The following is a 24,945-nucleotide window of genomic DNA, read 5'->3' as shown; positions in this document are numbered from 1 at the left end:
CTGATGTTTCTCACCCCTTGCCTACAGCCCATCCTTTACCCAGTAGTTTTAGAAGTAGTGCATGGACTGTAAAATGGATTTTGCACATATAAAAGAATAAAAATTAACAGGACTGCTTTATTATCGATAAAGACCAATACCTTCCCAGAAAATGAGGAAAAAATTTGAAAATCTTAAATGGGGTCTAATTAATAGATGGCTGTATTAGGAAGAAGTATGGAAATAAGTAAAGCCCCTTCTTAATCCTCAAAATAATACAAAACAAAGTGGAAAGTTTTAATTGCATCTTCTGGTTTTCTTCTGCCTTTGAACACTTAATTCCACAACCTCATGTAACTTTTTTAGCCAGTAGCAACTGTTCTCAGGCCTCTAATGAATTTTCTTTTTCTTAAACTTGGTGTTAGTTTTGAAATAAAAAAGCACAGGCACATTCAGAGATTCACAATCCATTCAGGATTCCTTGGGTAGAAAAGCTGAGAGTTATCAAGAATTGTATTTGCTAAAATTTTTTTGTGACATCTAAGCAATGTTCATTGTCAGGTCATCAAAAGTGAAAAAAATCTTGCATAAAATTTTATATTAAAAACTAAAAGGATTAAACACTGTTTTCTTCATATTATTTCTCCAATGAATATCCTTCATGTAGAGTATCTACAAGCTTGCTTGGCAATAAATTATAAAAATGTTAAGAAAGCCAGAAGTATTAAGGCCATCACCAAGATAATAGCAGAGTACCTGCCACTTCAGCAAGGACTGTCTTTTATCATTAAAAGAAATGTGCATTTTTAAAATATGGCTTACAAAGACCATTTTTTGCTAAAATTTCCCAAGACCTTTTCTGCTAAAATTTCCCAAGAAGAGATGCTGCATTAAAAAAGGACCTTATTTTTTTCATTGCCTAATATATAATCACCACCAGGTTCTGCCTGTGATGCTAATTAATGAACATTTTCATTCATTGTTGCCAACAGCTGACACAGAGAGGCATGGTCCACACTCAACAGGCCTCACAGACAAATTTCTAGAGGACTGCAAAAAAGTAGAGCATTCTAGCAGACATGGGTGGGTTGAGTTTGCAATTCGTGATACTTAGATGATGAACACTGCTTGAGTGTTTCATCGACTGAATAAAATGTTGTCCTCCTCCCATACCAAAGCTGAGTCTTCCATGCTCTCCAGCAAAGTGTGACTGGTTTCAAACTCACGGCGTGGCAGTGATGGTTCCTTGGCAACAGTGGACATCAACTGACTCCAGGTGATGCTAGTGTTTTTGAAAGCATGCAATAGGAAGATGCCAATGATGATGCTGCAGAATCCACTCAGGGTTCCAATGATATCACCCGGTTCCATACTGCTCCACTCCTTGAACAAGATGATGGAGCACGTCACCACTGTTGTAGTGAAGCACACGTAATAAATGGGTGTCACTAGGGATGTGTTGAACACATCCAGTGCTTTGTTGAGATAGTTGATCTGGATGCTGACTGAGAGCACCAAGACGCCCACCAAAATGTAAACCAACGGATGGCGATAGGCTGGCTTCCCCTCCAGCATTTGTTTAATGGCAATGCCCAGGCCTTTCACAGATGAGACAGAGAAGGCACCGATGAGTGAGCAAATTAAAATGTAGATCAGTATGTTTGTCTGACCTCTCTTCGGAGCCACAAAAACAATCAGGACAAGGGCAATGACTGTTAGGAGAACAGCAAATGTAACAAACACTGTAAAAAAGAAGAAAGGGAAGAGTAATGCACGTGAGATAAAATACTAGACTATGTACACAAAGATGCTCAGAGTTGTTTGGTGTCCTGGACACTACCCCATGAACTGTAGCATGTGTTCACTGCAGTTGCATACAGACCTGGATCTTGCAGCTTTCTTTCCATCTCATCTAGTGAGGTGACCTCCTCTTCCTCTGGGGCATGAATAACCATGACTGTTGACCCCAAAATGCTCAGTATACAGCCCAGCTTTCCATGAATATTCAACTTCTCATTTAAAAAATAAGATGATAATATAGCACTGTTCAGCAAAATAGAAATAAAATGGTCAGCTCCACCAGCCATGAAAGACATTAAAAATCTCTCTGTGTAGCATAACAGCCATTCAAAACCTCTTTTGATTTGGATATATGGCAAACCAGCCTGAAACAATCAAATTATAAGGAGTTTTACCAAGAAAGTTGTTCAAGAACAAGAAGGTAAGCTCAGGTTTTAGGGAGTTTAGAAACCTTCATCGCTTCCCTCCAGGTCATAAAAGCATCCAAATTGCTACGGAGTTTCTCACTCCTGATTGCCTGCGTCAGGGTATGCACTCTCACTTGTAGATCAACACAAGAGCTGTTTCTTTCTTTCAAAAATGGTTCAAAGCACTTGATTTACCATTACAACCAATGCACATGAGTTTTGGAAACTGCTCCTCATCCCTCTCCAGGCTCTCCCACTCAGTCATACTTTCTGCCTGGCTTGCCAGGACTCCCCACAAAACACAGGGAAGGCGTGTCTACCCCTGAAGAGATCAACCCCAGGATCTCCACGGGGTTGATTATTTAACCTAAGGACAATAACATGGCCTAAATGACACCACTCACAGGGCATGATTAGCCTGTTAGAGCACGACCTTGGGCACAGACACAGGCTTAATGGTGTGTGAACAATCTCACAAATAGTTATTCAACCCACTGATCAAAACACAGACATTTTTTTCACACAAGGGTAATGAGTTCACTGACATGAAGTTCTAACAACCTCTCTGTCCCATGAAAATTTGAACAATTTTATTCCCACAAAAGAAGAGGGCAATAAAACTTAACCTGTTTTGCACAGCAGCCAGTTAATCTGCATCTACCAACAGGCTGAGCCCAGCACCACTGCAGGGACTCAGTTACATTAGTTTTGCTCTGACAGAACGGCTGCAGTTTTAGCAGGTAGATTACTGCAAGCATCTTAGGGGTTTTTTTTGTTTCTTTGGGGTTTTTTTTGTTTGTTTTGTTTTTAATATGTGGTGCACGTTGTTTTAAACACAGTGTTACATATAGTATACTCGGTTCTTAAAAATCAGAGTTTTACATTTAAAATACAATAATCTCATTTTGCTAAAAAATTATTTCCTATACAATTTTTGTATGCATAGTCCACGTCTTTTCTGCTGCTATGAGGGCCTCGTTACTGTATGTGCTGAAGAACTTGGAAATTAGTTTTTTCTTCATACATAGGAAACAATTAGTCTCAGAAGGACATTTATGTTTCAAAGGAACCATAGATTTTAATTGTGGATGTGGAAGAAAGCTAAAATTTTCTTTGCCTTCTTTCCAGAAGGATTTCAAAAAGACAAAACAAAACCAGAAGGTTTACTAACCGTGCCTTATTATGAAATTATGCTCCTATAAATATAAATGCTTTTGAAAACATTTTGTGAGGGAACACTGTATTTTATTTAAAGTTTTGTCAGAACCAAAAAACAAGATAACAGTTTTAAAAAAACCTCCAGTTCTCTAGGAAGAGATAAACTACCTTTTATCAGCAGTATACCTGGTATATGTCGATAAGAATTACTTTGTAATCTAGGTGGAAAGCTACTGGGAAGGCATTCAGTGGCCTTTGCAACAAGACTTTTGATTCTATCTACCCAGAGAACTCAGTTCTGAAAAAGGAAAAATATCTTTCCACCAAGCAACAAAATTGTCCATAAACTGCTTTTCAGTTTCTTATTAAAAATCTCTACTTTCAGCCAAAGACAGTATTTTTTCTCTCATGCAGTGAGTGGTTCATTTGCCAAGGCTTGCTCCCAATTGGTACTGACCTTATGAGAACACTCAGTGCACCCAAGGGGGTAACTAAGGTTGCAGGTGCAAAGGCATAGGCAGCAAAGTTTGCAGCTTCTCCTAATCCCACTGCAGAAGAAAGAGTATTTGGATCAGCTTGGAGGAGGATATTAAAAGGCATACTCTTGCAAATATTTTGTATGATAGCAAATACAAACCAAAAATTTTTTTATGCACTATATATGTACATTTTCATTTCAAAATTAGCAGCACAACCTCCTGTGGAAAAAATAAATGTTGAAGAAAGTTAAATACTTTTCTCCTGAGTACTCTTAGAAGCTGGACAGATGCAATTCCACTGCATTTGACTAGATACTAAAGAAAAGAGGGTTATTCTGCAAAGAGCTCTGAAGACCAAATACAGTATTTGATGGCATATTAGAACAGCTTGTCATGAATGCAATTGCACGGACATTTCTTTTAACTGAAGGGAAGGAAAAATCAGGCAATAAATCTCTTTAAAACAACCTGCTTTTTGTAGATTTACATATAGGCTGAGAGGAAAGAGGTGACTTACTTGATAGGAGTCCAGCCCACCAAAGCCATTCCTTCAAATAAGAATATCCACCTTGTCCTGAAAGAAAGAAAATAACCTTATCTTAGAAGAAACAGATGACCTTACTGTAAGAAACAAAAAGTACAGCTTCACACTTGCAACTACTAAGTACTGAAAGAGCATGTTACCTGGATGCAACAAGAAGAATATTTCATTTTGACTGACATTTTATTAACCACTCTACTGTTTTCTGACTTGGACTTCTAAAAAATGCTATTTGACTAAATATACACAGAGGGGAAGTTTCGAGCAAAAGTAAAATTTTTATAAAGATTGTTGGTGATCTTAAGAAATATTTCAAAATGCTTTTCCAGGTCAGACCTGATATATTCATACAATCAACTGCAGTTTGACTCTCCTTTTACGTTTGGTTGGAAAAAATTAGAAAGAAAAATGCCTTTTTTTTTTCATAAAAAATAAGTATATGGAATATTCAGTATCAATTTTTTCAAATAACAGAATTCTCTGGAATAATATATTGCAATAAACACACAAAAAAAACCCCAAAAGAAAAACTGCTAATGCTATGTGTTTAAATCCATGTAAAAGAAATGATGAGATTAGTGCAATTGTTCTTTTTCTAGCTCTTCATCTGTCGATTTTGATGAAGGGATAGTTGTACTAACTGTAGGAACTTGCGTAATAAATGTAATTTCTACAACTTACTGCACTTACTTTAAAAAAGCAGAGCAAAACCAAAAAGCTAAACCTAGTTACCAGCTTAAGATTCTCCATCTCAAATGAGGGGGAAAAAGATTGAAAAAAAGAAGGAGAAAGGCATTTTGAAGGGTAAGACAAATGGAGAATTTTGTTTGGTAACTAACTGCCCTCAGTGAGGAAAAAGCACCAGCTCACTAGATTTAACACCCTCTGCACCTCCCATAGTCCCATGAGTTCTGAAATCCCAGTCCCTGTAATCACACAGAGAAATAATACTATGTCTCCATCTCTCACCAAGACAGGACTTCTGATCATCATTAAAGTAATTGAAAATACATGATCTGTGACTCAAACCTTGCTTTTGTCAAGTTATAAGAGGTATTTGTGTCCCCAGCAGGAGCAGCAGTGGCACCATCACTTACCAGCTCGGGTGACTCCTCTGTCTGACAGTTTCAAAAGTCCTTTCTTCTTCAGTATGAAACTAGAACCAATAAAGATACTGGAACTTATAGCCAAAGCCAAGCCAATGTAGAGGTGGTATTTGCTCCCAGAAGGCATGGAAAAGGTCCAGTTTGTTTCATTGCCAGTCCCCTCCATAGAGGTGAGGAAAGAAGAGCGTGATTCAGACACGTTAATGATCTGGCATCATGCTTGGCAGGAGTCACGGCAAGAAAAAGAGAGCACAGCACCTGGGAGAAGAAAAAGGAGGACAAATAGCTCATGACAGGCCCAGCTCTAGAAGAGCCCTGTTCTCACTATGCTCACTCCTTTTCATGTCTTTGCAGAGCACCTGTAATTTCTGACTGGGCAAAAAACACGCAAAACCCACTCAAAGTACACAATGCTGCCCTGGGTCATTACTCACCTCTGTAGCTCACAGGTGATTACATTATTTTACATACATATTTTGCACTTCACTGGCTCAGACAAGCAATAAGGGAAATACCAAGGAATGCAACAACAAAAAATTAGCTTCAATTTAAAATTCAACTCAAAATCTTAAAAGCTAACCTGAAACCTCAAGATGAAAGAGCTCTTTTTTTGTTGTGCAGAGACCACAAACATAGAGCCAAATCCATGATTTTGGACTTTGCCTGTTAAAGTAAGCCTGCTGCTATTCAAGGCCTCTGTTTTTACATTGGTAGCTGAGATTAGAAAAACAAATGGAAAAAAAGGAAGGCAAATCAAACGGGGAGCAAACTCTCACTGCATATGGGCACTAAGACATTTTATTAAAACTGTTCAGTGAATACTGTATGAGCCAAGTCTCATTTAAGCAGTCACAAAATTTTCAGGTGAAGGCCTCATTACACCTCACAGCAAATTTAATCTAACCTCAATAAGCCCTGGGTGGAGGTAGATCACAGGCCACAGGGGACAGTTCCCCCAGCTGTCCTGGGGGAACACTGCAACACTGCTGGAGAGCTGGGTGATCCTGAGCAGAGACCAAAGCTTCACACTCTTGGCCAGCCAAGCATTATCAGTATCACTATGATGACAGTCTGTGGGAATGACATCATTGTTATCAACCTAGAATTGTTTTTAACGGAAGAAGAGGTATTGCATTTCCAAGAACAAAAGGAGTTGCTTTTTTGCATGGGGAAGCAGGCATCAGGCAAAGCTGCAACAGGGTTAGGCAGTCTAGGTTGATGTCTCAGTTTGTCACAGTAGAGTGCATCAGGCAACCAGTGTGGATTACAGAATCTAGACTGAAATACTTTTAAGAACAACCTTTTTTGAAAAGAAGGCTTATTGTGAAGACAAGTTAAAATATTAAACAGCTTGCAGAAGTACAAATGCTCAGTCCGCCATGATACATACAAAGCACGGGATGCAATAAATGGTTTTGTTTTCCATGTTTTCCCTGTAATTAAAATAACACAAAAAGGAGTCATTGTGATGAGTGCCAGCATCAGTTATACACTCCCTTTTTTTTCTTTTTTATTCTTCCCTCTCCCTACCCCCAGCTGAAAAAAAACACCACTTGGGGACTTGGTAGAAAAGGATGTGCCACTGTGTTCACATATAAGCTCTGGAAACAATAATGTTATATCAAAAGTACTTCACTGAACAATTAACAAGAAGCAGACTTGGATGATTCATTTAATACAGTTTAACAAGGAATACTTAAAATACATAAGGTGTTAAAAATATTGTACTTCCAACTGGCAATGGTGGTATTAATTCTGGGAGACAGCACCCTTTACAAGAAAGGAACTAGAGTAAGTACCTGCTCCCTGTTTTCTTGTTCCATACTGTACAACAAACATACTACAGGAAGTTATAATATGATTTGCAGGCTGTGCAAACACATTTCCTTGTTTGCCAAGAGTGTTTCCATATAACAGGAGTTGTTTTGTATTGCTAAGTCAGACTTAATAAAAATGTTCCCACAAGATGGGTATGTTCATATTCCACAGCTGAAGATTAAAATCTTAGAGAACTTAGATCAACATGCAGTTGCTATTTCACAGTATGTAGGATAGATACCATTCTACACTCTTATCATTACTAGAAATTACCGTTGGATAATGTAAAAATATGGAATTAGCATTTGTACCTGAAAGTATTTTAAAATCCTGAACTATTAGCACAGTCTTAAAAAACCAAAATTTGCATATACTTGTTTTGACATAATAAGTGAAGAATAAATCACAAAACAAAATTACAGAAAAGTCTTTTAAGCATAAATATATTTTCTCTTAGGAAACACATATCAGGGCAAGACAAAAATACCCTTGCTCATGGCATGGGGGTTGGTCTAAACAACCTTCAAAGGTCCCTTCCAATCCAAACTATTCTATGATTCTGTGAAAAAAACAATGGAGAGATGAATGAAATCCCTTAGTTCCCAATACCTATACTGATGCTAACCAGGATGGTGTGAGACACAGAAATATTCCTAGCCTTTAATTAAAAGAAAACATGAAGATAAACATTCCTGATAAAAGGCAGCTTTTTATCAGTTCATTGGGTTTCTTCAGTGAAAAAAACCCCCAAACTATTTTCTTCCCCCTTTTTAGTGACTGGTGTACTTTCATTTTGCTGGAGATGAATGGCAGGTTTATTTTGTTGCACATGACACTACTGCTGCTTTTTCTATGTGTTCTAATGTTTTTCATTCCTCAGCATACATTTCGACATCAGATAGGGAAAACTTAATCACACCATTTGTACTAAGTCACCCAGTGACTACCACAGGTTGTTTCTCTCCTTTCTGAATTACAATCTTTGCCCACATTCACAAAGAAACATTGGCATTGTCACTGAGAAGAGTAATTTTGAATGCTTATGATCTCTGTTTATTGTGCTGAGCAGCTTTTCAGAGTTTAAAAAAAAAAGCCATTTGTTCCACTTGCATGAAAAGTGGCATGTCACTGCACTGATCAAAGAACCACCTGAAAGACGGGAAAAGGAGGCTGATCCGGGAGTTACTGTTATTTCATTACCCCTGTGAACAGTCTGAGGATCACTTGGAAAGGTTGAGGAAGGTGACAAACTGAGGCTGCCTGGCTTGCTCAGCACAGAGTTTCTGTAGTTAAGCTAGTTTCACCTCCTACTTCCAAACGTCAACAAACATGAACCTGTCAGCAGAACCGCTCCTTGCAGAAGTAATCTCTACCAGCTCTGACTCAAGGCTGGCAGCAACAGGAAACCAGTTTGAGCTAAGGCAGCTGCGAGTGGAACTTCTAAACTTTTTTTTTCTTCTTTGTTTTTTCTTTTCCCTCCAACATCTAAATATTCTCTATCTGAATTGGGTAGATCAGTCACACTGGTGCTACACACTGCTTGTGACATGTCTAACTTGCTGTCATTCTGCAGCCCAGGGCTGACTTGCCCTGGTTAGTGACAGCCAACTTGGTTCTTAACCTGCCACTGAAGATACCGGTCCAAAGTCATCTCGAAAATTAATTGCTTTGATTAAACAATTATTTGACCATTTCTACTGAGCTCACGACTCAGCTCACCCCCGGCAGAAACACGAAACGGCTTTCTCAGTCACCCGGGAAATACCAAGCCCACCTTTGCCAAGGGTCCTGTAGCCAAAAGTTGGGTGCACTAAGAAGCAGCAAGGAATTCTTCCCTGCCACACCTGGAGTGGAGACTCACCAAAAAGCACAAAACAAAGCTGAAAAGATGTTTAGCCCGAGGTGGCCCGGGGAGAGGCGCAGGAGCCTCCCCGGCGCCGGCCGCGCCACCTCTCGAACAACCGGGTGCCTGACGTCAGGGCGGAGGAAAACCGAACGCGCGCGGCGCGGACACGGCGCCCACGGTGCGGGCAAGGGGCGGCTACAGCAGCACACGCCGCCTCCTGAGCCCCGCGAACCCTCCGAGCCCCGCGAACCCTCCGCGCAGCCCCCGCGCCCTCCCCGGCCCCGCAGACACTGACCCGCGGCAGGACGGGGGGGCGGGCAGCGCCTCTCCGGGCCCCGTGGCTGCGGCGCTCCGCGGCCTCCGCGCCGCCGGCTCCGCCCGGCCGGGCACCGCCCGGCGCACCTGGGCGCGCCCGCTCTCCGGTGGAGACGGAGGTGGCATCCCCTCCACCCCTCTGGACCCGTCCTGCGGGGAAAAGGGCATGCAGGTCTCCAGGAGTGACCCCGAATGGGCTTTCTAGATCGTTACCAAGGCCCAGACATGGGGAGTGCTGTGGCCCCACCTGAACACTGAATCCAAAGAAGAGCGCTCTCTCTTGAAGTACCTTGGCAGCATTTATCTCTCTTGGGAGTTTCTATAGATCTAATTTTCTTCCCCTTCGCAGATGGGAGAAGAGGTGAGCAGTCTGGATCTGCAATCACTTGTGTCTGTGACAAGCTGCCGGCGCTCGCTTTGACCAGAGGGTCTGCAGGCAAGCAGAGGGAAGCCCCGGTCAAACAATTGTTGTAGAACAAGGACAGTGCCTGGTGATGCATACCCTGAGATGACTCCCTGTGGCTCAACAGGCTCCAAGTTGTTATAAGAAATAATTATCTTTATTGCCCAATCAATGGTTTCGAGGTGGAAGTCTAAGGTCTTGGTTTTGACATGATTAAGTGAAATACATTTACAAAATGTAAGGCCTAGTAAAACATTACATGTTGCCCAGCAAACTTTCTGGGACAGTCTGCAGACCCTTCGCATGCACAAGGGTTTCTCTAACTGGAGGCAAAATTGCAAATTTAACACACCTCCACAGAGAACCATAGGGATATGTAGGACTGAGATTAGAGCTGTAACCAGGCTTTGCAGCAAAGTACTGAAACTAATCATCATTGGTTTTGAAAAGTTTTACTACTGGGGCATACTGCTGAACTACAATGACATTTTCAGCAAAATAACTTGGTTTTCCTTGCCTTACACATCCTTGACTTTGCAGTCCTGTGGTTAAACCAAGAGATCAGTTTCAATGTCTTCATCTCATTTTTTATTTCTGTATTTATTTTTTACCCTAATTGGCACTCTGTATGTTAGGAGAAAAGGAACATTACATTAGTTTTTTGTGATTTTAATTACCATTCCACTTTACTGTGTCTACACTATTAACAACTTCTATGGAAGATGGCCTGGATCCAATGCAGGCTGCATGATAAAAAGTTTGACTTCTCTGCTTTAACGTTTCTAAAGCAGGTTATTGCTAAGAAAACAGGGCAATAATTTTAAATGGTGTTTGAAACAGTTAAATCAAAATTTTAAAGCACAGTCTGAAAGCTTGGGAGCAAACTGTGATCTTCTTGTACAACATAGGCATGCCCATAGGATAAAACCACATATATGGACAGATGCATGTCTGCAGTCTGCTTCAAATTCCTATTTTTGTTCCATGTCCTATCAGATCTGTCAACTCTGTGTGTTCACATCCCTGTTTCTGCAAAAATCTGTCAATTTTTTGAGGTTGCTGCAATCCTGCAAGTGGCGCGGTGGATCTGTTGAGAAGGGAAGTGGTAATATCCACAAAGTCCTGCTGAAGCAGCAGAGAAGGTGGGAGAGGGTGAGCTGCCAAAGACCACCTCTTCCTCTGGCACAGCTCTCACTGACCTGCTGCTCCTGGCTTCACTGTGGTGCAGCACCCAGAGCAAGAATACTGAGAAACAATACAGCTAACACTTCTGTAGATCGGCCTTCTGTACCGGCCCAGTCCTTACGCAGACCATGGACATCAAAGTCTATTTAATTAATGAATAAAATATTTAGTCTGATTTGCACATTTGTTGACAGCTGGCTGAACATGAACCAGCAGTGTGCCCAGGTGGCTAAGAAAACCAGTGATATCCTTCCCTGTATCAGGAATTGCGTAGCCAGCAAAATTTTGTCCCCCTGGAGTTGGCACTGATGAGGCCACACTGTGAATCCCGTGTTCAGTTCTGGGCCCATCACTGCAAGAAGGACATTGAGGTGCTGGAGCAAGTCCAGAGAAGGGCAACAAAGCTGGTGAAGGGTCTGTAGCACAAGTCCTGTGAAGAGTGGCTGGGGGATCTGGGGGTGTTTAGACTGGAGAAAAGGAGGCTCTGGATAAACCTTAGACCTCTCTACAACTGCCTGAAAGGAGGTTGTAATTAGAAGAGGGTTGGTCTCTTCTCCCAAGTCAAAAGCAACTGGACAAGAATAGACAGCTTCAAGTTGTGCCAGGGGAGGTTTTCTTCCCCCAAACGGTTGTCAAGCATTGGAACAGGCCACCTAGGGAAACGGTGGACTCACCCTCTCTGGAGGTGTTTAAAAGATGTATAAATGTGGTGTTGATGGGTATGGTTTAATGGTGAACAAAATGGTGTTGGGTTAACTTGTACTTAATGATCTTAAGAGTATTTTCCAATTTAAATGATGTTATATACTTACTGTTTCTTGGCTGAAAAGCTTTACGTGCTTCAAATTTTTATATTGTAATAAACTGCAAAAAACCCACTATGAAACCCTTTTTCTTCTGAGAAAAAAAAAAAGTGAAGTCACAAAAAACTTGTGATTAACAATCCACGTCTTTGGACAGATGCAAAAAACTTGCAATCTATAGTATTCTTACAGAAGAAAGTAGGCATACTTCATGTGTGAATACTTCACTGATGATTAGCACTTTTCATACTCAACTTGTTTTGAAGAACTCTGAGACAATGTCAGGAAGAAAAAAAATACATAAAAGTAATTTATCAATATTGATATATTTTTCTTTATTTTGGATGACCTATAAAGGTCAAATGAGAAAGAAAACAAAGTATTAATATACAATCTTATCAACTGACATAAAGAGGAAAAAGATGCCAGTTTATCATTCAAAATGACACTTATGACTGATTTAGAGCACTGCCTGGATCATGAGCTAATGCAAGTCAGCACAGACCCATTTAATTCCCTAGACCTGTGCCAGATACAGCTAAGGACAGATCAGCTTTTTGTGTAAGAAGTAAAAATATGCATGTACTAACAGTCAAAGCAAATTTGTGGCAGTTTTCGTTTCTCCCAAAGAGGAAAAAGTGTCTTATGAAACCCTGCTGTGCCCTTCTGTGTTATTGCACTGTTTTTCCCCCACTAAGTGTGTGGAAAATGCAAGAGAAAATTTATGTTGAAATTCTGCTACTTACATAGTTGCATAACTTCATTAATTATATAATGTATGAAAGATTTTATGAAACTTTCCTTAAACCAGCAAACACTGACTTTAATGCTGATCTTCGATACACATGGAAGCACTGACTGTTTAGTCAACTTTAATCTTTTACATTTATAACTAAAACAGTCATTGGAAACCTCATTTTTGTGCCTTAATAAACATCATCTTTACCTCTGTGTTAGACGTTAATTGACCATAATTTGTAAATTACCATGATTTACAAATTAAAAAACCCCCCCTTGATTACCATAATTTGTCCGTCTCCTTGACTTTGTTATAAATTCTTTAATCTTGTTGAGGATTTTTCTTTTCTTATGTGCATTTGCATTGAGTTCCTTACACAGTATTTCATTATATTATTGTAAATACTGAAGATGATAACAACAGGTTTCACCACAATAAGAAAGCATGTTCACTCTGCAGCTACTTCAGGCACAGACATGAAGCAAGATCTATCTCATTTATTTTTATTTAGGAAAATTGCCTGTGGCATTTTTAATTCCTGTTACCATTGCTCAGCTTCCCTGTTCTGCATTACTCTGCCAGCAGTCACTGCTACATGACAGTGTTCAAACATGAGTTCTGTTCAATACAGAAGCTACAGACAGATTTATTACCTGTCCTGGCATGTAGCCACACAAAAATTACTGAAGTAGATTTGTGAATGAAGCTCTGACCATGGGAACTCCATTTACCCCACTACATGGTGATTTAGCAGAGACCTACAGGAGCAATATGTGAATAAATTAATTTCAACTGAGAAAAAATAAAGGCCTTTAGACTGAAGTTCAAAATTATTAGATTGCTGTACTTGCTGCATGGAGATTAATTGTATACATGTTCCCTTATAAATGCCCAGATAGTGCCACCTTAACTCCTTTTATACTACAGAGTGAATAACATGCAAGGCAAGATTTATTAAACCTCTTTTATCTACAGTTCATTTCTTATTGGTGGCAATGTCATATCTTGATGATTTTTATTTAAGCAGAATTAATGTTGAACCATCTTTGTATGTGTAAACATTTTAGCATCATTCTTCTGCGCAACCAACCAAGATTTCCTATGTTATTTTAACTTGAAATAAAATTCTGCTAAACAGAAGTATTGGTTGTACAGAGCTCCTGGAACTCCTGTAGGGTCACTACAATTATTCCTTATCCCAATTATACCATTGAATGAAGATCTAGTATTTTTTGGAGAGTTTTCTGATAAGCCAGTCTCTCTGTTCCTTGCAGGTTTCAGGCTGGGAGTTGAAGAGATATCTCAGGGAAGAGACACCCACTGAACCTGGAAGGCACAAAGATAGTCTTACTGGAGGTTCATCTCAGGGCACAGAAAAAACTGCCAAGTGTGGCCAGACACAGTATGGACTTTTCAGAAGTGCTAGTCCCTGTGCAGAGTAGTCATGCAAAAACTAGCTGGACCTGGAGGATGATAGTGAAAGGCTTTGACACAGTGTTTGAGCACATTGTATGATGCCGTGTTCTGGGCCTGAGAGCACTTGCAGTGCTTTGTGATTCCAGCCTCATCTGCACATGAGAATCCAACACACCAACACACATCTTAAATTGTTTCTATTTTGCTCTCCATCACGCACCCTAAAGTAAAAATACAGTACCACCTACTGGTGGAGACACTGTTGGCACTGATGGTTTTCTAGTCATCAAGCCTCACTGGGGCAATTGAGACACTGAATTCTACACAAGAGCATAAATAAGCCAGAAGCCCTGGAGTCTTCTCAGCTACAGCACTTCCAACATGACATTAATTGCTGAAATCGCATCAGCGCTAGAGAAAACAGAACAGTATTTGCAGAAAATAAGCCTGCCAAAACTGTGGTTCCAATCCAAACACTCATCTGTTTACAGAGCTTCCACACAGTAAGCTGAAAGGCAATGTTGTGTCATTAAAACCTGCTTATTTGTAAGTCATACATATATATAATGTATCTAGTGTTGTGGCTATGAGTATCTGAAACTACACATAGCTTTAATAGGATTAAGAAGAATTAGAGATGATGACAATGCACGATGCAATAATAGATTGTAGTTGGGCTACTAAAACAATAATCCATTAGTGCAGTCATTCTCCCATCAGTCAAGGTTACTTCCCTGAAATATAGAATGACAGGAAAAATATCCATGAAAAAATGTTGACATTAAACTAATATAATCATCAGTTAGGTCAATGATAGCTGTGTGACTGGCTTTTAAAGGAGGGCGGAATTGACACCACTGTGTTAAGCTCATCCAGAATTTGTCCTGCAAACTTCTTCACAGGTTAGTGAGGTCCTGGCCACTGTCAGACAAGGAACTGGCCAGGCCTGGTAGGACTCATCCTCCTGTTTGAGAGCTTTGAAAAATTTCAGGGTAAACCAATTATGAAAAAATAAGTTAGAGTTGCTTTGCAGGACTTCTTATTTTATAAGAAAACTGGCAGTTCTATACCAGATTAAAGAGGTTTATCAACTCTTTTGTTTGCATAACAAGGCATATGGCCCAAACATTTAGTGCCACCACATATTCACCACTGCATCACTGCTCAGCACTGATCATTGACATCTTTCAGACTGCAAGACAGGAAAAAAACCCTTGAGAATGACAGAGGTAAAACTGATCAAGATTCAATACTAGTCTGATGCAGTAACCTTCTGAGATTCCTTTCATATCTATGATCTTAGGCTAAGAGATGCATTTCAGCTCTTCAAAGACAAGAGTAAAGCATATTCCATAATTTAGAAGATTATTCACTTCTTTATCTATTTGTTATGTTGCATATCTTACTCAAAACTGGTGTATGTGGCTTCCATTGTGCATAAGATTATGCATTTCCTTGTTGCCCATTACTACCTTATTTAGAATGATTTTTATTCTTTAAATTTCAAATGCATGTTCTCTTTTCTGGAAAATGGAATGACTGTCTTCAGGGTTGGAAAGTCATAGCAGCAGATGTGTCTAATTTGTTTCTATCATCAGGAGGCTCACCTGTGCTGAGCTTTTTTTTAATGATTAATTCCATAAACTCAGTCACCTGGGCAACAAGATTTAAGTTGGTTCCTATGATTGCTAATGGCATTTTTACCTGCTGCCCTCGGTTATAGAGACAAATGTGTCATAATCCTGGAGTCCCAGGGGCTGGACTGCTTTCTTGGATTCTGCTTTTTGTGAAGCAAAGTTAAAATGTAACTCAGTAACTTTAGCTACATCTCAGTTGTGACAAAGAAATAAATTCAAGTTTCAACATTTACCTCTTTTTGCTGTTTAAGAACCTTTTTATTTCTTTTACAAAAATGGGCCATGTACAAGATTCCAGATTGAAAAATTAATCACTCAAACTGCAGAGGACATTATTTTCCTCATTTTTACAGTATCCAGCAGTGAAATATGAAAGGTGAGGTATGAAAATACCATCTCTTTTGAAGTATATGCTAGGATCCTCATGGGGCCTTTCTTGACTCCCTGGCCACTACTTATGCACTCTTGCACATTTCTAATGGAGGAGGAATGCAGCTACTTAAACCACTTTGCAGTCATAATCCATACTGAAGTTGAAGATCAGTGTCTTAAAACTTCATCATCAAGGGATTTTCCACTAAAAATGTATCCACAATTCACTGGATTTTTTAAGCATCAAAATATGTTACATTATATTATTTATGAATTTTAAGGAGTTAAAAATGTTATTTCCTTTTTTTTCAGCTATATGGTATACATATTAAAATAAACAGGAAATTTCCATTTATGGTGTTTTATCTATTACAGTAAAAAACTGTTACTACAGTTAAAAAACATCTGCAATTTTAAGAAAACAAATGAGGAGACAATACTGAATATATATTTATTTACAATTTTTTTTTTTCAATTTCAAAACAGAGTGCACTTCAGTGTTTGTCACTTCTTGTGCTTGTAGATAGGGCTAGTAAGCTTCTGCTCAGGTCAAGGATAATACTGACTGCCACTGTCACTTTTATCTCCCTCTAAATCTCAAAATCCATCACTAGGTCAAGGAAATCCTCCTCTAATAATGATGTCCTTCCTTGGGAATAATTCAGAGAATGGCATCGAGGGCTAGCTCTTTGTGAAATGGTGATTATATTTAGCTTTTCATAGTGATTCTGCTTACGTAGTAAGGAAATGTTGCTGATTTAAAGAACTGAAATTTCTGTTAGAAGCAGCAGATTACATCCCCAAGGTAAGGATGCATACTGCTTGTTGAAACTGCTTATTGCAGGACTGCCAGAAACTCTTAGCATGTTAGAAAAGACAGATCATGCTGTAGCATTGTCTTGGTTTAGGAAGACAGGTATCTGCTAGGTAAAATTACAATCTAACCCCCAACAAGCATGCTGCAGATTTCAATGTTAATGAAGTATTTTTGTTTGTTTATTTGGTCTTTGTTTGTTTGTTTGTTTTTTCTGCTTCTTGTGAAGAAAAAAATTAGACCTTTATATGATGCCAAAAATCTGTTCCAGGGTATCCTTATTTAAAGCATTTTCTCTATGAAAGTAATGATTAGAGTTGTGAATGTGGTGGGCCAGTAAGAAAGGGAGAAATACATAAAAGAAAGCATCTATCTATTACCTTTTGAATTTGCTACCTAAATATGATGATGTGAAAATGTGCATCCCAATATTAAAAAGCACTGTAACAAGTTGTGACAATGTATCAGTTTAAGAAAAAATATGTGTGACTACAGAATATGATAGTGATAGAATTTAGCAAAAAAATCTGAAATGCTTAAAAATGCATTAAGATGAGTTTGGACTCACTGAGTTTAATGTGATACTTTCCACTGTGCCCAGTATGGGCACATGCTGTAAGAAGGTAATAACAGTCCCCAAACTAGATTTAATTACTGTATCTGTCCAACTTGCACTGGGCACATGCTGCATTTAGCACTTCTGTGTCTTAGACTTGGGAACTTAAACTCCCCACAATTTGCTTTTAGACTGGTGGAATTAGAAGATATTTTTGGGCTACACGTCCTGACTGATTGACATGGAAAATAACCTGGTGCAGCATGTAGCTAAGCTTGATATTCAGACTTGGTATTTTGAGACGCAGGGTAGTTAATACTTCAATTTCTATGCCACTTCATGTTTTGAGTGCCTCAGTAATATGAAATGTTCAGTCCTGCCTCAAATGGCAGCTCCTCTTTCCCAGCAAATCCTATACATGGCTGCTATGGCTGCTTCCCCAGAATACAGAGTATCCCACAGTGCTTCCACTTACAAGAGACACCAACAGAGCCAGAGGAATTTGTTTATTTGAAAAAATGCACAAAAAATCCAATTAACCTAAAGAACATGGGAATGTAGAGGATATAGATTTTTTTTCTCCAGCTTTCAGGCTACATACTCTGGATTGGTGTGATTTTGGACATGTTCTATTTTATCATAATTATCATCATCTTCAAACTCTAGTACAAGTGCAAATCTGTCTGGAGAGCACAAAGTCAAACTTTTTTGTTTTGGTCTGGTTTTTTTTTGTTCTTGAAACTAAAGAAGACTCAAAGAGCAAAAATAAACATGAAAAATATACGCCTATGTAGAAATGCTGGTACTCTGAGTACTAAGATGAACTGACTGGCTAAGAGCTCACTCTGTCAGAGAAATTATTTCCCTTGAGATTATTGCATTTACATTTGTCTGGTGCTGAGTTGGACACAGTTTTATTTTGCACCATTATTTGTGTGGCCCTGTGGAGGATATAGGTTTAATCAGGATGGATTTTTTTGTGCCAGCATTAGTAGAGCTTTCAGAGCACCTGTAAGCAGATATAAAGCTACTTAATTGAACCTGGTATAATTTCAATCCTCTCACTTTCAAGCAGTAAGTCAGTGGAAACCCCGGTACAGCTTTTAGTCTCCGATGAATCTAACCTGAAGTTTACCGTTTCTTTAATATTAAGTATATTTTTACGTCTGTTTATCTTAGACCTGATCTTTGCTGGTAAGCATTTAAGGACTGACCAATAATTTCAGACTACCTTTAGGATTATTCATGGAATATCACATCTTAACCTTCAATGTTTATCTTTGTATTTTGTAGAATGTTATATCTCAGTTGGTCAGAGCATAGTGCTAATCACACCAAGGTTGTGGGTTTGATCCCTGTATGGGCCATTCACTTAAGAGTTGGACTCAGTGGTCCTTGTGGGTCCCTTTCCAATCAGAAGATTCTGTTATTCTGTGATATTTCTGTATTATTTTTTGTACCATGTGTCATTCATGTCTGATGAGTGCTGGATTTCCCCTCCTATTTCTTATATAGGCATATTTTTAGTTTCATTGACAAATAAGGGAATTCGAGTAAGTCTGGCCGTAATGACAGCAGTATCATTCTGCTTCTCCTTCGTGGTGTGCCAGAACATACTGCTTTAAGGCTGATCCCTATGGCATATGACTTCACTTATCAGTGGTACAGACACTCATTTGTCAGTTTGTGGCTTACACAGATCTCTATACTCTGATTTCACACATAAAGGGATATTGTTACTGCAGTGGATAGCAGTATCAACATCTATTTTATAACCCTCTCTAAATGGCCCTGGCAAGAGCAAATCACACTGGTAGAATTCATGCCCAAAGCACTGGCAGTCTCACTGATGCCAGGATATAACTGACAGCATTGTAGGAATAAGTGGTGAAAAAGGAGAGCAGAAGTTAATCACACCAGTGCTAGAAAATTATGCAATAGAATGTACTGTATTAGCTATAAAACATTTTCAGTGGTTTTTTTTTTTCCTTGAGATAATAAGACATAAAGAGCCACTAACATTTCTGTTTAGGTGTTCATATATCACCTGCTATACGAATAAGGAGACTACTTCATTAGTCTTACCCTCTTACTTACAGAGCCCATTCTTTGGTCTCAACAGAGTAAAAGTCTCAGTTTTCAGATGTACTGAGATTTCTTTGGACCTACAATCAGGGGATACTTTTTAGTCTGGCTTTCAGGATGTCATTTGTGCATGAATCTGTTTATCTATCTTGATGCAGTGCTTCAAGCTTTTGGCTCAAAACCCAGAGAAACAGTGGCAGATGTTTCAAATACAATTGTTTAAATATTTTCAAAGTACATGTCAAAACTCACGAGAAAGACCTAATTTAATGCTTCCCTAAAGATCTGTACAACGTTCCCTTTAGCAGCAGTTGCCAGGTCATTTTTTTGTCTGGTGGGAATGTCATGGGAGACAGGAAACTGCAAATATTCTTATTGGTCTTCAGGAAAGCAAGGATATAAAGGATCCATTTTTAGGAAAAAAAAGCACTACTTATTCTTGAAATTAATGTGGTGACATGACTTGATTCCTTTTTTATTCAGTCTTCTTCAATTACCCAAGTTAAAACAAACCTGACCATGAAGGTAGGAGTGATTGAGACTCACAACTCCCATACAATTGTTCCCACTGTGGTAGTGCACGACACCAGTAAGGACCTTGGACCGATGCACAAAGGGGAAAACAGGTATGTCAAATATATTTTGTGTTGGTTTGGGTTTTTTTAGCTTGGTGATTTATACAGGATTATCTAGGCACATATACTTGCTATCATATGATTTTCCTCACTCTAAGTAATAAGCTAAGTTTTTAAGATTATAGAATATTGCTTATTGTAGATATTTAGGTGTTTTTTTTGTTGTTTGTTTGTTTGTTTTTTAATTTCAGCAGATATCATATAACTGTGTTGTTTTGTTGTTCCCCAGGCAACAATATCTACCTGGAGTATTTGCATCCTATAATATTAACAATAATAGTAATAAAGATGAGTAAGTATTTTTTGCCATTTGAGAAAATGAGAGTACTGCAATTTTGATTATAAAAGCAGAAATAAATAATTTAATAAATATCTAATAGTTTCATTAGAAACAGTTATGTCATTCAGGTAAGCCCAAAAGAGACTGCATATACATTTCCACTTCATGCACATCAGTTCTGATGATGGTCATCCTCATTACTGAAGTTACTGTTATTGTATCTATTAATTTAAAACAAAAGTAGTTCTAGATAAATACAATGGCCAGTAAGAAAAACACTTTTTTTGAAGGCCAAACCCCTAGGTATAATGTGAATTACTGTATTCAGATCTTCTAATAAATAGATGTTGGAGAAACGGGATGAGCATCCCATGACCCTATCATGTTTTTCTTTTTCTTAGAGAGGAGAGAAAAAGGAAAAAAGAAAAGAAGAGGTAAGATGAAGAGTAATAATACTACTATATCCAAGATAGTTAGTTTTTTTTCTAAATATGTTTTAACTTGGTCCTTAACAATGGAAAATGTTAATCTATTTCTTAGCAAGCCAGAAAAAAAAAAGGATGGAGAAACACAAAAGAACAAAGATAAAAAGGAGAAAAATAAAAGTAAAGATAAGTTGAAGAAGAAAGAAAATATAGAAGTGTAAGTATTTTTCGTTTAGGTCCAGTTATGCTATATGATAAAATTGCTTTTGATGTAAGAACAAATTCATTCTCACTTGTCCTGTAAAGATGTTTACACCTTAGTGAATGAGTGTAAAGATTGCTGTTGTTTTGACTTAGCTTCATATGTGGACAAGAGAAATATGCATGCATGGAGGTGAACTGAAAACATTAATCAAGATATATCTCCTTTGGATTCTGATTATCTAATATTTCTTGGATAACACACTGCAGCAAATGATGTGCCAGTACAAAGCAACCTCTTGCACACACAAAGGCACCTACAAGCAAATAAACTAACTCTTCTATGCTCTAAAAGTTGTTGCTTTATAGTCTGCTTGGTAAATTCATAATTTTCTGGCTAAGGAAGAGAAACCTAAAACAGTGCAGTAGAAATCTGTGCTGTATGATTTCCTATTCTTTGGTTTCTTTATGTAAACTATGCCAATGTTGTATCTTCCTCAGGGCCAGAATTTTCTCTGTGAGAAAGGCATGATTCATCTCATAATTTATATTTATTTAAAAACAAGTAGTCACATAATCTTTTGGTTTTAATGATAAAATAAATTACAAGACAAGAGAGTTCTTTGGGTAGAAAAAAAATTAAAAATCACACATGCCATTATAAAGTGGGACCGCCAAGTTTGCTCAGCAAAATTTAGATTCTAAAGTTTGTGTCACACCAAGTCACACCAGCTTCCTATCTTCCATGCACTTGAAGCAGGAAATTTAACTCTGATAAAGACCATTTATTTCACAATAATAATTTCTGGAATGCTTAATTCCTCAAAAATGATACGTGTATTTCAAGTCTCTCATTAAATCTCTTTTTTTTCCCCTGCTTACCACTTAGGAGGAAGAAAGATATTTTCACCATTGATCCAGCAGGAAACATTTATTACAACTGGTTGTTTTGCATCACAATGCCTGTGATGTACAATTGGACCATGATTATTGCTAGGTGATGTACTTGTTTAATGACTACAAAGAACTTCTGGAAAATCATAATATCCTTGACTAGATAAAAAAAAATATTCTATTAATCACTGATTCATGCAAGTATGTTCAATGGTAATTTACTTTTGTTTTTTCATATTCAGAGCCTGTTTTGATGAGCTTCAGCATGATTACTTAGTGGCATGGTTTATTATTGATTATGTTTCTGATGCCATTTATGTTGCTGATATGTTTGTACGGACAAGGACAGGTAAATATACTCAATGATTAATTATTCCTTTTTATATATTTATGCCAGTTTTTTTTGGTTTTTGTTTTTAATCAAAACACTACTACTTCTCTTATCTGAATAGCCTTGATGAGGTACAATAGTGGAAAAAAAGACACTGAGATAGATTTCTAAAAGACTGCAGCTTTACTGTAAAAGTAGGAAAAATTCTGATGAAATTCTGATGTATTACTCCAAGGACACATAAAGTTTGAGCTATGCAGGTACAAGCTGCTCTGCTTGCAGCTGACTCACCAAGATAAAAGAAACATGTGGTGCAGCCAAGAGAGGATCAGAGGTTCTGAAAAACCAGCACCTAAATCTGGTTTTTGTATTAATGGGAGATTCAAGTATTTGCTTGATTTTCAAGACCACTGAGAAACCAAGACATCCCATTAACTTCAGCTGCAACTATTTATTTTAAAATATTGTCCTATGGAGCTATTGAGTAGTTACACTCAATATGGAATTGGAATTCTCGTGTTTGAATTTTTTTTCTTATTAATCACCCTTCCTTTAGCTTGTGGAGATTTTTTTGGAGGGGAAATGTTTTTTTTTGCAGCTGTTCACCATAGTGGAAAGTGAAGGAAAATATTCAGGTCTAGAATCGTTTATCTTTCATAGCTGAAGCTGAACCATATAGCTCTAAGCTGACATTTGGAAATAAGAAATTAAATATTAAAAAGTAAGAGAAGTTATGTTCCATATGGAATTTGCTCCTAAAATATTTTTCAAAGTTGATTTGGACTGACATTAAACACAACACATTTGAACATACAGCATTTTTTATTATTTACAATTTTATTTTAGGTTACCTGGAGCAAGGTCTTCTGGTGAAAGAAGAACAAAAGCTAAGAGAGAAATATAAGAAATCTTTTCAATTCAAACTAGATTTTCTGTCAATCATACCAACTGATCTCTTATACTTTAAGTTAGGATTGAATTACCCAGAATTAAGAATAAACAGACTACTCAGAGTAGCTCGGATGTTTGAATTCTTCCAGAGAACAGAAACAAGAACAAACTACCCAAATATCTTCAGGATCTCTAACCTTGTCATGTACATTGTGATTATTATTCACTGGAATGCCTGTGTGTATTACTCCATCTCAAAAGCCATTGGATTTGGGGCTGACACGTGGGTCTACCCAAACACCTCAGATCCTGAATTTGCCCGCCTGACTAGAAAATATGTCTACAGTCTCTACTGGTCAACACTGACCCTGACTACTATTGGTGAAACTCCTCCTCCTGTAAGAGATTCTGAGTATTTCTTCGTGGTTGTTGATTTCTTGGTTGGAGTCCTGATCTTCGCTACCATTGTTGGTAACGTGGGCTCAATGATCTCCAACATGAATGCTGCCAGGGCGGAGTTCCAAGCAAGGATTGATGCTATCAAGCAGTATATGCACTTTCGGAATGTGAGTAAGGACATGGAAAAAAGAGTCATAAAGTGGTTTGACTACCTGTGGACAAACAAGAAGGCTGTGGATGAAAGAGAAGTCTTGAAGTATCTGCCAGACAAACTAAGAGCAGAGATTGCAATCAACGTTCACCTGGAAACGCTAAAAAAAGTTCGGATTTTTGCGGACTGTGAAGCTGGTCTGCTGGTAGAACTGGTTTTGAAACTCCAGCCCCAAGTATACAGTCCTGGAGATTATATTTGCAGAAAAGGAGATATTGGACGAGAGATGTACATTATCAAAGAAGGCAAACTGGCAGTAGTTGCTGATGATGGAGTTACTCAATTTGTGGTCCTAAGTGATGGCAGCTACTTTGGAGAAATCAGCATTCTTAATATCAAGGGTAGCAAAGCTGGCAATCGAAGAACAGCCAATATTAAAAGTATTGGATACTCGGACTTGTTTTGTCTGTCTAAAGATGATCTCATGGAGGCTTTAACAGAGTATCCAGACGCAAAGGCTATGCTGGAAGAAAAAGGCAAGCAAATCCTGATGAAAGATGGGTTGTTGGACATTGAAATTGCAAATTTAGGAAGTGATCCTAAAGATCTTGAAGAGAAGATCGCCTACATGGAACGTGCTATGGACCGGTTACAAACAAAGTTTGCCAGGTTGTTGGCTGAGTATGAAGGTGCACAACAGAAAGTGAAAAAAAGACTTACACAAATAGAGAAAATATTGAAGCCAGTTATAGAGGAAGAGTTTGCAGACTTAGAAGAAGCAGATCCATCCACAGATAAACCTGGATTGTCAAAAGCAGAATAAAACAATGGGAGTTGCCAATAAGACCGAGAGTCAAATCCTAACTGAGGCTGAATACATTAATTTCTAATCTTTGTAGTACATGACTATCAATTTCAAAAAAATTATTTGTTGAGACAATGTCACTAATCTCCTACAAGCAGCACATATTTGGCAGTTTTGGGGCAGAAAAAGAAGAATCAAGAATGAGAATGGAAGATAACATTTTGCTCTTGCACAAACAGGTAGTATTATCTGCTAATGTGTTTTGTACTCTCTGTAATGCTGCTCTATGGCAGATGGACATACACTGTCATATACTGGCAAATATTGGAAGTTTGGCTGGTTGTTTTAAAATAATTTCTTTGCATCTGCTAATGGAGAGAAGGAAAGGTTTGGTAACAGTTATATTATTTGAAGTCATTAACCTTTATATTAAATTTGTGTATAAATGAACACATTTTAATACCCATTGATTAA

At 38.2% G+C, this 24,945-nt stretch overlaps 2 protein-coding genes across 2 annotated transcripts; one reads left to right on the top strand and one right to left on the bottom strand.

Annotated features, from left to right (window-relative positions):
• Positions 1-1,049: 1,049 nt before the first annotated feature.
• On the bottom strand, positions 1,050-9,575 carry NIPAL1 (NIPA like domain containing 1). Its single transcript, XM_066184956.1, is given in 6 exon segments — positions 1,050-1,721; positions 1,862-2,022; positions 3,802-3,892; positions 4,341-4,397; positions 5,462-5,731; positions 9,431-9,575. Coding segments are annotated over 6 exon segments (1,329 nt in total). The 3' UTR covers positions 1,050-1,116.
• A 7,168-nt stretch (positions 9,576-16,743) lies between these two features.
• Positions 16,744-24,489, top strand: CNGA1 (cyclic nucleotide gated channel subunit alpha 1). Its single transcript, XM_066185075.1, has 8 exons — positions 16,744-16,809; positions 19,943-20,085; positions 20,324-20,386; positions 20,776-20,808; positions 20,915-21,016; positions 21,890-21,997; positions 22,137-22,243; positions 23,072-24,489. Exons 2-8 carry the CDS (start codon positions 19,979-19,981, stop codon positions 24,487-24,489), a joined length of 1,938 nt encoding a protein of 645 aa, XP_066041172.1. The 5' UTR covers positions 16,744-16,809; positions 19,943-19,978.
• Positions 24,490-24,945: the final 456 nt, after the last annotated feature.

This window comes from Chamaea fasciata, unplaced genomic scaffold (assembly GCF_029207755.1).
Source record: "Chamaea fasciata isolate MVZ Bird 193981 ecotype frontalis unplaced genomic scaffold, bChaFas1.0.hap1 SCAF_6, whole genome shotgun sequence".
Lineage (NCBI taxonomy): Eukaryota > Metazoa > Chordata > Aves > Passeriformes > Sylviidae > Chamaea > Chamaea fasciata.
The sequence above is the reverse complement of the archived record's forward strand: the minus strand, read 5'-3'. Positions and strand labels throughout refer to the sequence as shown.

Coding starts and splice junctions, on each gene's coding strand:
- CNGA1 (XM_066185075.1), top strand. CDS start 19,979: ATGAAGGTAGGAGTGATTGAGACTCACAACTCCCATACAATTGTTCCC. Junction 20,809..20,914: donor AGGAAAAAAGAAAAGAAGAG/GTAAGATGAAGA, acceptor TCTATTTCTTAG/CAAGCCAGAAAAAAAAAAGG. Junction 21,998..22,136: donor TGGACCATGATTATTGCTAG/GTGATGTACTTG, acceptor TTTCATATTCAG/AGCCTGTTTTGATGAGCTTC.